This window comes from Eriocheir sinensis, chromosome 33, assembly GCF_024679095.1.
Source record: "Eriocheir sinensis breed Jianghai 21 chromosome 33, ASM2467909v1, whole genome shotgun sequence".
In the NCBI taxonomy this organism is placed as follows: domain Eukaryota; kingdom Metazoa; phylum Arthropoda; class Malacostraca; order Decapoda; family Varunidae; genus Eriocheir; species Eriocheir sinensis.
The window spans coordinates 11,566,531-11,584,586 of record NC_066541.1 but is presented as its reverse complement, the minus strand read 5'-3'; the positions used below and the strand labels follow the sequence as shown (position 1 = coordinate 11,584,586).

Sequence of the window (18,056 nt, the reverse complement as noted above, 5' to 3'; positions counted from 1 at the left end):
ACTCTAACATAAAGTTCAAGTACCATTGATCTTGATACATTTTTTTTTTTTTTTTTTTTTTTTTCCAGTTAGGTTTATTGGAAGGATTTTGATTGGTTATGGGTGATACATTCTGCATTCTTCTGTTTCATTTCAGATGTATATTCAGCCACCGGGGGTTTCCTTCAGTGGTACCCAAGGGGTATCCCAGCCTCTCCTGCCTCCCCCACCCCTGCAGTATTATCCTCCTGTGTCCATACCTTCCACCCTTCCCCAGGTAATTTGCTCAGTCCTCAGAAACAAACCATTTATTGTACTCATACCTGATTGACATTCTTTCATGTTAGATTTCTCTCTGGCACCTTGTCTCTGCATATTCTTATTTATTTTATAGCATTAAATTTTACAAACTATCCTTCTGAGGTCTTCATTCATGTGACAATATAACCTTAATTTTTCATCATGTGTTTCAGAATGGCCTGGCAGGTAGCGGTGGCCTGGCAGGGCCCGTGCCGGGGGGCATCAATGCAGGGAACGGGAATCAGCCTCCGCCGCCCCTCAATGTTGGGCCGCCACCGCTCTCTCAGCAGCCGGCTCTCCTGCCCGGCAACACTCCTCCGGCACAGGTAGCTACAAGATAATTATTGAAGGTTTATTTAGCCAAGAAAGTTATTAGAATATAAAATGCATGATAACATTGTAACTTGTTCGACATTAATGCAATGAATGTAAAATATATTATGAATAACTTGTAAGATGGATGAATTAACGGGAGATCTTACATCACAAGAAATACTAATGCACTGAATCTAAGAATAATGTATTTCTATCGGCTTATGAATTATGTTTTATTTTTTCCACTACACTCCACTCTACATGAATGTTAACCCAACTAACGTTTGAATGAACCCAGAAATATTGAAGGCTGGGATGTTTTCTGTATATTGCCTTGCCATCACTCAGCACCCTTGTATGTCCCACAGGGCTTCTTCTCCCTGCCTTACTCTGGGGCAGTGGGAAGTGGGGGAGTCTCCACAGCTCCCTTCATGACTGGCCCACAGGCAGGGGCTCTACTATCCTGGGTGAGGGCTCAGGGCCCCCACTTAGTACAACATTCACCTCACCAGGCCCAGCTCCCCCCTCGGCCCACCTCACAACCCCAACAACAGGCAAAGATCCTACAGTTTTCTTGTCACTCAGCATCGCTTATCTAGTTTCTGCCCATAAGATGTTGGATTTATACATTATATTCTAGAATGCTCAGTTTGTAAAATCATCTACACACAGTAATTTTCCATTGTTAATGAGATTTGTTACTGTCTATGGAAGATTTAGGTTTACGACTGAATTGAACATTATAGGACAAACAAAATTAATGGCAGTCAAGTTTTTGTATTCATTTGGTCTTATAGAGCACCATAAAAGTCGTGGCATGGCCGTTGAAAATATAGTGCACAGAGTATGAAATTTTGCAAAATCATTACAACCTGGAAGCAGAGGCAGCATGTAGCCTTTTCTTGTGGCTATTGAGGGTGTGTCATGAGCTTTGTTTCCCCAGCAGGTGAGTGGCTTGGTAGGAGGACAGCAGGTGACCAACACTGGCTCCATGCACTACCTGCTCAGCTCCTACCGTGTTGGCATGCTTGCACTGGAGACCTTGGCCAGGAGAGTTCACGATGACCGGCCTCAAGCCAAGTATGCACGGAACCCCCCCTATGGCGAGGATGTCAAGTGGCTACTGGGGGTAGCCAAGAAGCTAGGTGAGTCTGGAAGGATCTTGTTTTAGTCCTGTAATGCTTATTCTGGGATGAAGTAGGCAGAGGAGGGTGAGGGAAGTAGTAGTTTAGTGTAGATCTGAGAAGGTGAACCAAAGAAGACGTATGACAAAGTAGATAGAATGACTTGTGGACCCAAGGCCTAAATAGAGAGGTAGCTAAAGATCATGCTGAGAGTTGTCATTTGGAAAACAAATCCAATGCATGCAAACGTATTTACAGGGAACATGTAGGTGGTGATGTTTTGAAGATATATGAAAGTCAGAACCTCATTGGTTAGAATACTGCCACTGCGCAAAGCCACGAGCATCACGGCAGAAGTTGGAAGCTCTTCTGCCGTGGCCATCCCCTGGTGGGAGCTCCTAGGAGCAGGCGTCGATGAAATGATGATGATGATGAATGTCAGCTATTAATGGAGAAAATAATTTACCTGTTGTTTTAGTTGTCTGATTATGCAATTTTCCTGTGAATTATCAGTATCCAGTATTAACCCTCCATCTTCTCCCATTCCCTCTTATGAAGATAGACTGGGGTACAAATTCTGTTATGTGTGTAGAAAAAACCTTCTTTTGTCTTGCATATCCAACTACACAACCAACCTAAAAATATCAACATCCAGTAGTAACCATCCTTCCTCTTCTCTCCCCTCACAGGCCAGCAGTACCTCCACCAGTTCTGCATGTGTGCTGTGAACAGTGTGGTGTCCCCCTTCGTGCTGCAAGAACTGGCAGTTGAGGCGGCACAGTATCTTGCCCGGCACTCTCCGGCACTGTTCCATCAGCAACTACGGTCACCAATCCTCCAGCCACTCGTCCAGAAGTGCCAGCAGATGTGAGTGACATGAGTATTTTTTGAGATGACAGCATTAAGTACTAACATTAGGTTAAGTCTGTAGTGGAGGAAAAATAGGGACTTAATTTTCTCCATTATAATATTTTGCCAAAGCCTACACCATTTCAACTGATACTTATATAAGGAAAAGAGACTTCTGGAAAACTGAACCATGGGATGAAAATTTACCATTGTCAAAGTATGGATAAACATCTTTTTCTGATGATTTTTACTTCATTTTGATTTTCCAGAGTAAGTTTTTCTTTGGTATGCATATTAATTGGAATGGCGCGTATGAATTTGCAAATGGTATCTATCTTAAGTTTGTCATTTTGCCCCTTGCTTTCCAGGTTTCTGCAGTGCACACACCTCAAGATGTACTACATAACACCAACCGACTACGACGACTTCATCTCCATCATCTTGGCTGCCCGCTCGGCCTACCAGATGACTCCAGGAGGAATGGTCCAGTTCAATGAGTTACTACAGGCACTCAGAAGGTGAGATGAGAGCTTGGGTTGTGTCATAATAATTTGGCAGGTTTTGTCCTCTTACAGATAAGATTCACAAGAGCCGCCAACATTTAGTCTTTCCATCAGTATATAATAATAGTGTAATTGGGGACATGAAGTAGCTGCATTGGTCTTTATATACACTGCTATATCCTTAATGTATAAAGCACATGTGAAGGTAATCCCAGTTCACTTTATATTTAATATGCTGCTTAGCAAGTATTATTTTTTATCTCATTTTTTTGCATGGCTACAGATCCAAGTCATGCAAGAAAGAGTTGTGGACCAGAATCACAAATGCCCTTCAGCAGACAACACCAGTATGACCACAGCCTTGCCTAGGGTCTTGTGGGGAGAATGGTGCCCTGAGGCGGGGAGGTGCATCACCAGCGTGAGCCTCAGAAGTAGACCCTGAGTGTGTGCATGTGTGTGTGTGGCTTTGTGAGTCTTGGTGAAGTGGTCACTTGTGCCGGACTCACCCAGAGTATAAACATAGCAACCGAAGATAAGTGGAATTATTGTGGTAAGCATACTATTAATTTATTACTTGGATACATGTTTGAAATATAAAAAAACATCACCAAGTCAAAGAAAAGCCAAAATTTCCTAAGGAACAAAAATGTGTGTGGTTTGCAGAAAGTACTCCAATCCAAGTTCCACATCCTTCACTGACAAGGTTGTTACGCCTGGGTTTGTGTTTTTAAGCACATCTGCAAATTGTTCTAGTTTAAGCAGCTAACAACCTGTGAAAGGTTGATAAACAAGTTCCCTCTCATGTCTTAGTACAAGACAAAGTATCTCAGTACAGAAGCAAAAATAAGTTCAGGGTGACTTAGTCATTCAAAATCTTGGTAGTTAAGGGCGTGGAACACCTTTTTTTACCTTAATTTGAGTATCTTCCCCGTAATCACTAAATTATTGTAGTAAAAGCTAAGGGACACATTGGTTTGTATGTATTTAAAGGTTAATATTCAGGGTTAAGAGAGCAAAGTAAGAGAGGCAGGCTTTTTAATCTGCTCAATGAGTTGTAACTATGATTTGGGAGATTGAGAAGATATTTTTGAGCATAAATGGGTGACTATATATTGCATCAATATATGTAAGCACCTCAAGAATATACAAAAAGCACTCAGTGGAAAACCTTATCTTTGTCCAAGTGTAGCATCTTGTAATAATAACTATAATAAGAGTAAGACTGTGGCACTACAAATTGCACTTGTGTCACAGTGTAGCGGGGAGATAATTTTTTATGACATTATAGTTGATGGTGAACCTAAATGTAGATTTCATGAGATAATTTCTGAGCTTGATGAGAGTTATGTTTCCCGTTATTGCTGTGGAAATAGTGGTGCCCGGTGAGCCACTTCTTCGGTCTGTATATATATATATTTTCCTTTTTTACATTTGTGTTTGTGTATGTGTATGTATGTTTGTAGGGATATGTTTACCATAGCTGTTTTTTTATTTTTATTTTTTTTTATTTATTTATTTTTTTTTTTTTTTGGTCTATAATGCTTGCCAGTCAGGGGACAATCCTGTTTGATCTCATTAGTTTTGTAAAGTTTTGCCATTTTTCCGAGAATTTAGCTGGGATGTTGGCAGAGTCCCGAGGCAGCTGGGAACCAAGGGTCTGTAGGGGACTGTGGGTCACTGTAGATATCAGTACAGCTCCCCACATTAAAAGAATATGTTAGGTCACATTACTCATACTCTTACTTACTCATCTTGCATTTTAAGTGTGTCTTTGACCATCATTGTATGCCAAAATACTTATTCCCAGTAGACTAGGTAAGGAATGTATTATTTATATCATATTTGTCATCTGTAGAATTGAAGTAAGTTTATTTTTATTGATCTCAGTATGTTAATTGGTCTTTATGTCAGGATCTACCAGTGTTTAGTGCATATTTTCAGTGGACCAGTCATAGCTTTAGTACCTTTTTACCTTTGCCTATACATATGACAAAACTGTTCATTCACTTCATAATCTAGAGCAATTTTTGGGAGCCACATGTAATGGCTGATTGATTGGTGTTTCCAAGCTGGCAGAGGATTCAAACCTCAGACAGTCCTGGATCACTGCATAGGCAAAAGTGTGTAAACACCAGCACTATACCAACCACACCAGAGTGACGTGGGTGGTGTTTTTAATAATGATAATAATAATAATAATAATATTCAAGTATTGACTGAGTATTGTAATATTCTCTGGGCTCGTTTCAAGACTAATGGTGATTCTTATCAATTCTAAATTACTTGCATGTTCGGGTTTTTAGTATGGTGATAGAATTTATATTGACGTAAATCAATCACATGAACATCAAAGAACCGGCACAAAGTAGCAAAAAAAAGGAACTAACAAGAACTTGGCAGGTAGAGTTAGGGACCTGAGGTAGGGCAGGCCAGAGCTTCTTAATTAGAGACAATCATTTGTGGAGGCTGAGGTCCAGCGTTGGTGCTGGATGTCAAGCAGCTATCAAGTCAGTGCAAGAGCTTTGGAAGGTTAGTTATAGGCACAGAACAGATCTGTAAGTTTGGAATTTATTTAGAATTGATTTCTACTTACTTGGTCTTTTTCATATATATTTTTAAATGTTCCCAGTTATTAGTGTCCAACAGAAATTGCCTTCATAAGGAAATACATGAATACATATTAGGACAGTGCAAGAATTAGTACATATCCCAGAAAAAAATCAACAGGTAGATGTTACAGTGGCAGGAACTGAAGCTTTACTTTAGACATGAACATTTCAGATCTCTGACAGTGGTAGGATAACTCACAGGTTCACTCTCGGATAGATTTGAGTTTCACATACATTAGAAAAAGCCTTCATCTATTGACTCAGGTTGTCTTGGTTAGATGTATGCTGCCCTCACTCCTTCGTTGTTTCTTTGTCAGTCATCCTCACACTGATGGTGTTGGGAGTGTCCTCAGCCACCTCACACTTTCTTGTCTGGAGTGTCAGGTTTTGTGAGGCATGTGCAAGCACAGGGTGAGGGAAGCTGCCATTGATCATGCCCCCATTGTCCCCTGGCTGGCTGGTTCTTGCTGGGCCAGTAGTGTCAATATTTGTAAGGTTTTTGCATTTGACATTTAGGACTGGATTAGCTGTCTTGTTTGACTTTTCAATAGAAATGATATGAAAGCATTATTTTTTCTATATAAATATGATAGCATACACATTGTTGAAAGACACATTTTATAAATGTGGCATAAATGAACACCATGAATGGTTTTCCAACATTCAGGTATTTTTTATGTGATATATACTATTAAGAGTTTCACATAGTGAGATTTAATGTCACTGATAGAAGCAGATGTTAGGGTTTTTTGAATGAGCTCTGTTAGAATCTACAAGAAATTTGTGTATATTATAGTGTAGTGGTGAGGGAGGAGACAAGCAGACTCAGGGGGCCGGGCTGATGTGTACTCTGACCTACTTCACCAAATTTGATGGTATATTTTTTCATTTTATTAGCAGAAATGAGTGCATAATGTGATCACTCACTGCTAAAGGTCATAAGTCAAAAACTGTCCTCTGCGGCTGTCAGAATAAAGCTAAAAAGTAAAATGTAATCTGTCAGAAATATCTTTGGTAAGTTGATGGCAGTGCTAGACCTGGTACAAGTATTTGAGTACAATATAAATCTTTTTGGCAACACTTCTTCGTTTCCATGTGCTAGAGGCAGGCCGCGGCAGAAACACGTTGGAGGAGGGATTTTTGTGATTCTATGCCAGCAAAACAAGGTGCACCGTTTTAGCTCCAAGTGCTTTTGGACCTGTGTTTGCTTGCCTCTGTCTCTGCTCTGATGATGAGCTTCTTGCACATAGATGGTAGTGTTTCTTGTGTGTTTTGCTTGTCACGGGATTACCCGCTGACAGATTGATTCTCCCTCCCTAATCATAATGTAATTTAAGGCAGCAGTATCTCTTCCGCTCAATTATCAGTCATATTTACTAAGTTCTTCGTTTTATGGAGGAGCAGCGCATTTCGTTGTTGGCAAAAGCCTATCTGAAATTAAGTTTTGGCAGTCAGTCCTCCATGCTAATTATCAACCCTAGAAACTAGGGCCATCAGTACAAGAGTGAAGACTTAAATATGGCTGATATACACATATAAATACAGATATAAATAAATAAATATATATATTATTATTAGTGTAATAAGAATTTGCTCATTGTTTATACCATTTGTAGGAGTGAACTCATGTTAGGTGGGTGTCAGTGATGGAGTGGCCAGCTTCACTTATGGGGAATAATGGCAAGTCTGCAGCTGCATTCACTTCAATATTTTTATTACACATTAAATTTCTTTAGGCTTTTATCTGCCCAGTGATTTTTTTTTCAGATTCAGGAACTAGTCATCTGCTGGTCAGGATTTAATTCAAAATTGATTAATGTATGTAGTATAATCCTTAATTTAAAACTTTTGTGAGACTCGTGAGTCAGAAAGCGTAGGAGACCCGGGAGTCTGGCATCAGTGACTATAGTGTCTGTCGAGTGTCCTGTTTAATTTTCGTTGGCTGGCGTGAAAATTGTGTGTACATATATAAATAATATATATAAATATAGTAATTCTAGCACTCTTGAGGTGTGTGCACTTCAGTGTATGTTAGAGATATATTTTGTATGCGCTATTAGGGGCACATGAGCTGATGGAACACTGCTGGGTTATGGATGTTATTGTGTCTATGATTTGATATTACGGTTCTATCACTCAGGTGGATTCTTCTCTTGTAATTTGTGAAAAGAAAAGAAAAACATTATTTCATATGCAGGTCAGTAAAAAGTACAAATTGGGATGCAGTTGGAATATCCCATTATTTTTGAACTTACATAGAGTTGACCTCAATTTGTCCCACTTCAATGTACAGAGTTAGGTTTTCATTTTATACTAGTGTGAATGTAGTCACTGAAACATCATTGATCATACGTTGCTGTGTGGGACTACAGTAGGTGTGCCTCTCCTCCTGTGTGTGTGTGTGTGTGCGTGTTTGTGCATCTTATAAGAGGGGACACACACACACACACACACACACACACACAAGTAAATATAGAGACAGGACAACACGAGCTTAGCTCATATCCCGTATACCACAAGTAGGTAAACACACACACACACACACACACACACACACACACTGCAGTAAAAGAATAAAGTTTGATCTGCAATAGATCCACTTTTGTTCTGAGAAGAATCCACTTTGAGAGATTGTCTGGGTCACTTTATTTATCATATATTTTTCTCTCTCCCTCTCCCACCTATTTATTATTTTTGTTTGACACATGTCCATTGTAGCTTTGAGCTTGATAGAGTTGTGTGGTCTTTTTTATTATGCAAAAGCTTCCATGTGCTATCGCATCTCAGGATAAATTTATTAAGTTGCCAGCGTCGTGGCGTGGTACATTATATGAAATACCATTCCCGGTGAACTTCTGGGGATTCACTGCACCAGAAACATTATTTGCATATGATTTTACATTCTTAAAGAGTTTTGCCAGAACATTCTTTTGGTATGTGGTGTATATTATATTTGATTGTATATTTTTTTAAGAGTACTGGGATAATGTTCAGATGATTTTCATATATCAGTTTATGGTTAATGTTAATTGTAACTTGCTAATGAATCTGTCATATTTATTTATGAAAGACTCCTTCCATTGCTTTCTGTAATGTATTTCCTTTGTACTTTTGTAGTGGTTTGTATGTGTTCTTATTTCCCCCATTCCCTGTTTGAGTATTTATTGGTAGTGTTGGGGGGCTATCCTCCTGCCCCTGTGCGAGGAGCAGGGCAGCGCAGGGCAGCGCAGGGCAGCCTCACCAGCCACAGGTGTTGGCCTCGATGCCTTGTGTGGAGCTTCCTTCTTGTTGTCACTTGTGTTTGGACAGGTTCTGCACCTCTTCAATTAAGTGTTATTTGGTTCAGTGTAAAACACTTTTATTTCAAGGATTATAATGTAATGTGAAGAATGTGAAATGGTATGTATATTAAAGGAACAGGAAACTTCGTATGCAATTCTTGGTCATCATACTTATCTCTAATCTTACAGTCATTGCTGATAATTTTGAACACATCTTTCTATGATCATTGTCCCTGATGTGTAGCTGGCAACACGAGTATCATGTGATGTAAACTCATTGTCACTGAAAGGACCTTTCGCTTGGTGAAAGTTTGCTTTCAATCTCCTAATGTCTTCTCAACTGAGAAGAAGAAAAGTACAATGCCATTTTTTTCTTAACTCTCCCCTCTTGCATGTATGAAGATTTGTGTAGTTTTCAACTTTAGGAATGCTATCTGATGATGAGTAAATATTTTTCATTATTGCAGCTCTTTGGATCTTGAAATAAAATTAAAGTCTGCAAACAAAATCCTGAAGGAGATGGTGCATCCTTTCTCTTCTATCCCAGTTGACTTTGAATCTTGTTCCTTTCCTCTGGTGTGTCTTAGGAATGAAGGTGTCAGGTCTGCAGACCAAGACTCGGGCAACACTCGCCGTAGTCTGCTTTGCGGTGTTCCCCTCCTTCTCCCCAGACCTGCAACATTCATTATGTAACAAATGCACTGTTGTTGCATGCAAATAACAAGTGAAGAAGGTTGGCTTTGTTATAGTAGCATTTGGAAGCCTAGGTGCATTCCCAAGCTCCAAGAAGTTACCTCCACACCCTAGGGTTTTCTCATCATTGATTTATTTTAGCCGTATGTGAAGTGTAACAATGTAAAGGTGAGGAGCCGTAGCCCAACATTCCCATCTCGCTCCGGGCTGCCTTGCACACAGCACTTCATAGTTCAAGTTGTCAACAGAAAGGTTTAATGTTTTCCTTACCTGACCCGTAGAGTTGACATGCTGTTTATTAGTGTTATTTTTGTGTCTCGACCTTATGTTCATCAATATAGCTCGATAATGCAAATTATTTTTTTCACTTTTCCACAATTGCTATTTGCTTAGATTTGGAAGGAAGCTGAGTTGATGGTCCGCTTTTGTTGCAGTTTCCTCTCACTGCAAAACTACTATTTATTTATTTATTTATTTATTTTTTTTTTTAAGTAGAAAACTATTATTGGCTGGTCGAAACTTAAATTACACTGTTTCTGCTTCCAAATATGCCCTTTATTTAATTTCTTTTGTTATTATTTTTATTAGCTAAATATTTATTGTGGGAAAGGGGGAAATTGAATATTTACAGAAAGGAGAAATCTAAAGTGCACGTGCGTGGGTCTCAATTATCAGCGCATCTATAATTAGTGGTATTATTATAGTGTATGTACCGGAAAATCGATAAGCAGTATACCTCAATTCAAAATCTATGCTTTGTCTTTGAAAGGAAAATAATAGATACCCCAAAACATAATTATAGCAATAGTTCAAAAGGGAAAACATGTTACAGGAATAGTTTAAAGTGGAGACCTATATAGACTCGATGGGACTGCTGGCTGTTAGGAGGAATGGTTGCAGAAGGACATAAGTAGAGATGTAACATAAGTGACCACATACATTATACAACTAAATGCTCCTGTTTTTCCTCTTCCACCAACTATACCTTCCCTTATAACCCACTTCCTCTTCTTGCTATACCCTTGATAAAAAAAAAAGATAATAGACCGGTTACTGTAACGCTTATATAAACTGAAGTTCCCAAAGAGTTGGAGATTGCTAGGTATTGTAGGAATCAGTGTGTTGTAGCGTACATATAGGAAGGGTGGGCATTGCAGCAGCGAACCCAACATCAGTTTTTCGTACCTCCTGGCATTTTCACCGCATATATATACTTCCAAATAATTGCATTAATGTGCAATAATGTTCATGATAATTGAGAACTCCGCATTGTACTTTTTGATCCGCAATTCTTTCCCGAGAAACGATTAACATTTTCATCAGCTTATTTCAGGTGCATGATATATTTATTACTATTATTATTATTATTAATATTGCTGTATTGCCGTTGTATTCGTGCGTAGGTTTTACCGGAGAAAGTTAATCAAGCGTTATAGTGTGTGTGTGTGTGTGAGAGAGAGAGCAAAGAATAATCATGCCAGTCTTTAATTAAAATTATCCTCACTCCCGTCTGTGTCCAGAGCTCAAGGGTCAAAGTTAAAGAGACGGAGATGCATAAGCACATAGGCCGTGGAGGTGCATCTATAGCGTATAATACCCCCAATTTGATCACCTGTTTACCCCCTTCTCCCTCTCGCCCCTCCCCCCTCCAGCCGTGGCAAAGGACAGAGCAGGTGTGTGATAAGAGTGTGATTCCGAGCCAGCATCTAAAGCCAGTATGAAAGTTGCGGTTCACTTTTCAAATTCGAGAGGTTGAGGGTGATAATAAATTTAACTGGACGCCGGATAAGAGTAGCCAGCACGATTGAGGTATATTATTAAACCAACCTCATACACTGCCTCTAATATTATCTTTTTTGTGTTGTAGGTACTGATGGGAATAACTCACACAAATATACCCGAGTAGGGGCTTATTCACAACTCAAAGGCTATCTTGAAGCAATAAAAGGAACACCTGTATATGGTAACAACACCTGCTGATTGTATGGCCGCGTGCACGTGTTCGTTTCACATATCCCAGCGTTCTTTCTTTTCCATGTGGCATGATAAGGGGCACGTAACATAGGCTACTGTAATATGCTGTTTCTTTATTAGTTTTCTTTCCATTTTCCTGCAAAACGTCGTTCATTGGTTTACTTTTAGCACGTATATAGCCGTCACCTTATATAAATTTAGCTTTATTCTTATCTGTAGTTTACTTATAATCACGAGAATACCATCATCTCATCTCATGGATTATTTACTTTCGGTGAAGATGTAATTATAATATGAGTAAAAAAATGGACTATGTAATATCTAAAATGAACTATATCAACTATTGTGTCGGTGGCAGAATTCGTATGCATGATTGATTGATAGTTTATTGTTGCAAGTAAACATCCAAGGAGAAGGGAGGATCATGTTACAGGGGAAAAAATACCAAAGGAGTAGGAAAAAAAAGGGTTGAGCTTCTGAAAATAACATTAATGGGTTGGGGTATATATAGTGATATGGTAAGGACAAGTGTGTGGTAGCGGAAGGTTTAGGTAAATGAAGCAAAAAAAAAAAAAAAAAAAGTTAAGGGGAAACACTAAGGAAAAACTGTTGAAATGTGGTTGCCTGTGAGAGTGGCTTGCAGAGTGGCAGTGGTGGTGATGGTCCCAGATGGTAGTAAGGGCAGAGGCTATAGGGTTAATAAAGTGGAAGAAAAGAGGGAAAGGCAAAGGAAACAAAAGTAATGATCGAGATATATGCCGTGACTTATATGAGAGTGGCCGGGAGAGCGGCAATAGTACGTAGTGGCAGTGGTGGTGGTAAGGACAGGGATATGTGGTGGTGGTGGCATGGAGTGATGTAAGCTTGCAAGACATGAGGGAATAAAAAAGCCCAAAGAAAAAAAAAATATTGAAATGGGGTGATTTGTGAAAGTGGTTGGGAGAGTGGCAATTTCTATAGTAGTGGCTGTGGTGGTGGTGGTGCTAAGGACAGGGACATGTGGTGGTGGTGGTAAACTAGCAAGAAAAGAGGGAAAGGCAAAGGAAAAAAAGTAATAAAATGCGGTGACGTGAAAGAGTGGCTGGTTGAGTGGCAACAGCAGCTAGTGGCCGCGGTGGTGGTAGTGGTGGTAATGACAGGCATATGTGGTGGTCACTTGTGGTTGTAAGCTTGTAAGAAAAGAGGGAAAGGCTAAGGAAAAAAAAAAAAAGTGCAGCGACTTGTTGAAGAGTGGCAGTCGTAGTGGTGGTGGTGGTGTAAGGGGCGGGGGTGTGGTGGCAGGAACGGCGTGTCACGTGACCCCCGCCCACCACCACCACTCCGCTCGGCAGATCCCAGTCAGCCACACTTCAAAATTCGCCTCCGCATTTGTCTCCGTGATTTAAGCAACCAAACCCTTCCCATTATGTCGGACGACGCCACCACTGCCCCAGCTGAGAACAACGTTTCTCCCTCCAATGAGGTAAGACCGGAAAATATTTTAAAACGTTCCCCCTAGCTCAGAAGAGGCCGAAGGAGGGTGCTCGCCAAATACGGCCACGGAAGCTCTCATTCAAAATTAAAGTCTTCTCTTCTCCGCCACAGATAAGGAATTTTTCCCGGGTTGAAAGCTTCTCGGGGCCTAGAAGGTGGCATGGTTACGTTAACTTCTCTTATTTCCCGGAATGAAGGACGAAATTGTAATTTTGAAGGGAGGCTGTGGCGGGCAAAATGGCGAGGGCCTCCGCTTGATCAATCCACTCGTGGCTGTTTGAAAACCAAATTTCCCGCCACCAGATCTAAGAAATTCCCGCCAAAAATGTTTTCTTTCTGTGCAAAATACGAGTTTTGAAGAAGGAGAGGTGTGCTAGGGGTGTCTGTGCGCCATGGAGTCTTCCTAACAGGCTGAAAAATAAGGACACCGGCTGAAATGTTGCACTGGATTATTCATGCAGCGGCGGGAAACGGTCTGGGCGGGCTGTAGGTGGTCGATTGCATGCCTGGGGCGCCGGGGGCCTTCCAAAGAGAACAATATAGCATGATGAAAGATGTGAGCACAACCCTAGCTAGTATCCCAAAGAGCGAGATGAGAAAAAAAACTGCTCATTATGCGGTATATAACTCCTATTTTTGTATGAAGGCCGTTGCAAGTAAAACATTTCTTTCAAAGTTGTGTAGTGTATCGGCATCCGGTTGCTTTATGTTGCAAGCATCTTTGTTGGGAAGGGAGGATACGCATTTATTACGTTGGGTATGATGGACCTAACGTAATTTCACTATAACTAAAGAAAATTTTGTATTACGCATCCAGTCTTCAAATGTTGGGTACAAGCTAGTATAGTTTCTTATTCTCATTCTTGTCATTGCACGGGTCGATGTTTCCAGAAATAGCATATAAGAAGTCATGCTCGCTCGGGAAACAAAAGGTGAAGACCGCACATTCTTGGCAACGCGACAGCCTTCCTCGTCATTGTCTATGCAAGCAAGATGGCTGGGGTTAGGACTCGAGGATGACTGCCGCCCCCAGTTCGCAGCGTGTCTGGCAGGAATTCAGCCTCCCCCCGCGGGTGGCATGGCAGCAGGCAGGGCAGGGGAGCCACGGGAAGGATGATGTCAGCTGCCGCCTGCCATCGAGGCCCTGACGCCACCCCTCACTATCTGGAGATATTGTGGCCGTTCCGCTGCCTTTCCTCCACACCGTATCGTCCGACTGTGTGTTCTGTTGCTCACGGCATCAGCTATGGCCCTTCACCCGCAGGCAATCGAAACGTGTTGGAAATAAGCGAAAGTCAGGGGGAAGGTAGCACTGCCTCCCTCACCCCCCACGTCCCTCCAACCGACACAACTTGCTGCCGCAGCCCCGCCAGCTGCTGCGCCCAACACCACCACCACTACCACACCTTTATTGAAATCTGGCCTCCGAGATATTATTCGTGCAGTTCTTGGTGCTGCAGGACGGCCAAAGTACTTCTTTAGTTGTGGCGATGACCACGTTTCATTGCAAATACACAGTTCATTCCTATCATAATTATTTCTTGCATCCCTGTATTACTTTCCTATTTTACACCACGTGACATAGGCAGGCTGGCAGGACCCGTAGCTTGATACCGTGTGTGTGTGTGTGTGTGTGTCGAAGCTGAGCCGGGGTCGTGTGTGAACGGGTTGCAAGTTTCAACCTCCCTTGCTGTGTGTCCTGTACCTTGACACCAGGCTACGTGTTATCTTGGTGGTGGGAGGGGGCTGGGTGAGAACACTCATACTTATTCTAGTCACTCTTTCCTTGGATATGGTGATAATAATAAACTGACAATCTCTTGAGTTGGCAACGTTTGTCGCTGAGTGGTTCTCATGCGTAAGGTGGAATTATTGCCTGCAACAGCAGCGGCACGTTCCATTCTTGTAAATTCGTGCAGGCAGAACACTGAGAAAAAGGCAGATGTTATGTATGCCGGAGGGACGCCCGCTAAGTATTTTTGTGTTGTGAGCAAACAGAACCGGAGTTAGTATGTGCCCTCTGTGCCCCTGGGATGCGGCTTGTCCAGACGCGCACGTTACCTTGAGGCCAGTTAATTGCTGCACGACCTTGATGCTGACAATGCCATCCACGCCTAGCCCAACGCCACTCTTCGCTTTTACTGTGCAATGAAAACTTTGAATTATTTCCGGCTTATTGTTATGCGTTGTGATAACGATTATGAGAATACTAACCCTGTGGTATTGGGGCTTTCGTTGCACGGCATTGATGATTGATTGATTGATATATAGTTTATGATGCATCTATCTGTACTTAGCCAAACATTACAGTGAGGACTTATAATATCCTTGTCCTGTAAATATATGTTGTGATGACTTCGAAAGTGAAAATTCTGGCCCTGAAACATATAGGGGGTATTGCCCAACCTTGATGCTGACGAACCCATACATTCCCTGCGTAACGCCATTCTTACCCTACAGTGGAAAATAATAAAAAAAATATATCCCCGCCTTGCAGCGTTAGATCGTGGTGTCGTGAAAACACTGGCATGGAGGGAGGCTAGTTGCTGCACGACCTTGGTGCAAATACAGTGATCCATGAGATCAGCCCATCGCCGGTCTTATCCTAGTGTAAAACAAAGTATCGTCGTCTCTTTGTTGTTACTGAAAAATCAGGCCCTGAGGCATGGTAGCGGAGGTTTCATGGATTTCACGCGGACAGCGACCATTGGGAGGTGTGCTAATATGATGCTGTATTGCCTGAACGAAGCAAGATGTCGGCAGCCTCATGGAGTATTGATCTACCTCCGTCACACACACACACACACACATACCGGTTGCTCCCGCTGGCTATCCTGCCGACGCGATTCACTGCATAGATGCCGATTCGGGATTGACGCTGATTTATAGTTATTTAGGTATTAACGGGTTTTCGTATCCACGCAGTGCAGCAAATCCGTAAAGCGGGGGTACGCAGATTAATAAAAAGCACTGATTCTGTATACCCGGGTTACAGTGCTTGTTGCAAGGGACAAACGTATATAGTCTATGCCATTGAATTCGGCCGCGATTTGTCCGAGAGCATTCGTTTGGCTACTTTCATTTATCCCCTTGGCATCATAGGATTAGTTGCATTTATCGTGTGTCTGGCATTTAATTCAGATAATTGGCAACTGAGTGGGGTATGTCTCAGTTGGATATGTTGCATGTTGTACGGTGTGGCGACTACATTCACTGATCTCCAAGATTTTAAATTTACCGTAAATTGAACGTTTCATTTCGGATGGTCTCACCAGGAAATGGGGCGTAAGCCGGACTTGAGCCGGGAGACTATCACCCATATTCACACTTTATACAAAGCTCATTATAGCACAAAACAATTTGAGGATGCAACAGGAGTTTCTTAACAGAGTGTAAGGCGATGGGTGAAAAAGTGCCCGCGAGAGTCCTGATGAATTGTTAACCAGTCATTCAAAACGGCCAGGAAAAATCAGAAAAGTTAGTAAAAAGACATTGAATGTTGTCAAGAGACAGCTGATCAGTCATCCTACGAATACAGCCCGTGACATTAAACAAAGTAAGAGACCTACAAAATGTGTCATTGAGTGCCTCTCGTTACCTTCATGACGATTTGAACCTGTAATCACGTCGTGCAGCACGGAAGCCTTTATTAACAGCACGCCACAAAAAGAATCGCATCGCCTATGTTAAGAAATGTTTGCCGGGGCCACTGGACAAGGTTCTAAGTTTTTTTTGTGGTCAGACGAGAGTATACTTAGTCACTTTTACTGGACACCTTACCGATATGTTCGTAGACGCGATGCCAATTTGGTATTAACGCTGATTAATAGTTATTTGTGGCTGATCAGTTGTTATTAGAGGTGCATGTGTTTCAGGATGGAATGGAGAAAGTAATGAAAGCATGTTTGAAAAGTTTGGTGTGAGTGGGAGTGAACTGTTATGTGGTCGAACGGCTGAAGCGTGGTACGCCGAGATGGTTTGGGCACGTGGTGAAAATGAATTTGCAGTGTATAAGGAAAGGATTGAGGAATGGGGTGTCAGGGGAAGACCAGTAGACCACCTGTGAAGTGGATCAGTTGGGTGAGCCAGTTTGGAGCGAGAGAGTTGGAAGCAGCAGGATTGAATGCGGTGAGAGGGAGTGCCAGAAAAGGGAGATATGGAGACACTTCTGCTGCGGCAATCCTCTGGAGGGAAGTTCTCGTGATGGAACAGGGCGTCGGAGATAGATAGATATTAGTTATAAGGGACTGATGCTGCACATTCGGGTTACAATGCTTGTTTCAAGGGATAAACGTGTAATAGCAATCAGTATGGCTGGCTCAATATTTTTTTCAAAGGAAACACTCCAAGAGCCGGATGAAATGAAAAAAAAAAAAAGCCCGCAACGTAATTTTCCATAAATAAAAGATTGGACATAACAGCAATTCATCTAATTTTGTTCCAAAGTTGTCTTGATGTCCTTCTTGTAAAAGAACATAAGAATTTATCCTTTTAACGCGATGGAAATCCATACTCGGCAATATGAGTAGAAAAGAGCGAGGCCAGCGGTTGCGGCAAGGAGCAAGAGTATAATGGGAAGCTGTGTATAGGTGAGAGGCTGGCAAGCAGGCTGGCCGGGGTGGGTGGGGGGTTCAGAGTTAAGGCAAGACTGGTTTTGCGGCGATGAGACTCAATGAGGACCTTCACTCTCGTTATAGCTGGAGCACAGAGGCGCATAGAACCTCGGGCAGCGGCAGCATGACACACGTTGGTCATCTTTGCCTTGTCATGCTTACCAGACAGTTATACCTCTTGCTCCTGTCAGGGTGCCACCACGTCCCTACGTTGTCATTGGTCTCAGTTACAACCGGATTATTATAGCCAAGAATCGTGTGTCAGACCACTTTTGATGCCATGTGTGTGTGAAAGCAACCTCCATCCTCACCGCCATGTCCTTCCCTTCATGCCGTCATTGCC

The 18,056-nt window shown here is 41.8% G+C and overlaps 1 protein-coding gene and 1 long non-coding RNA gene across 8 annotated transcripts in view; one reads left to right on the top strand and one right to left on the bottom strand.

The window, feature by feature from the left end:
* Positions 1 to 8,240, top strand: part of LOC127006733 (zinc finger SWIM domain-containing protein 8 homolog) — a 25,767-nt gene extending 17,527 nt beyond the window's left edge. For all 7 annotated transcript variants that reach the window (XM_050877002.1, XM_050877005.1, XM_050877008.1 and 4 more), the window contains 7 exons: positions 137 to 256; positions 453 to 605; positions 963 to 1,148; positions 1,541 to 1,739; positions 2,408 to 2,585; positions 2,936 to 3,085; positions 3,354 to 8,240. In XM_050877002.1, coding sequence (XP_050732959.1) covers positions 137 to 256; positions 453 to 605; positions 963 to 1,148; positions 1,541 to 1,739; positions 2,408 to 2,585; positions 2,936 to 3,085; positions 3,354 to 3,423 — 1,056 coding nt within the window. In that variant the 3' untranslated portion in view covers positions 3,424 to 8,240. The remainder of the gene's footprint in view (positions 1 to 136; positions 257 to 452; positions 606 to 962; positions 1,149 to 1,540; positions 1,740 to 2,407; positions 2,586 to 2,935; positions 3,086 to 3,353) is intronic.
* LOC127006735 (uncharacterized) lies at positions 4,554 to 18,056 on the bottom strand. Its single transcript, XR_007759717.1, has 2 exons — positions 15,914 to 18,056; positions 4,554 to 9,633 (listed from the first exon to the last, which is right to left on the bottom strand). It is a non-coding gene; the product is annotated as an uncharacterized LOC127006735 (long non-coding RNA).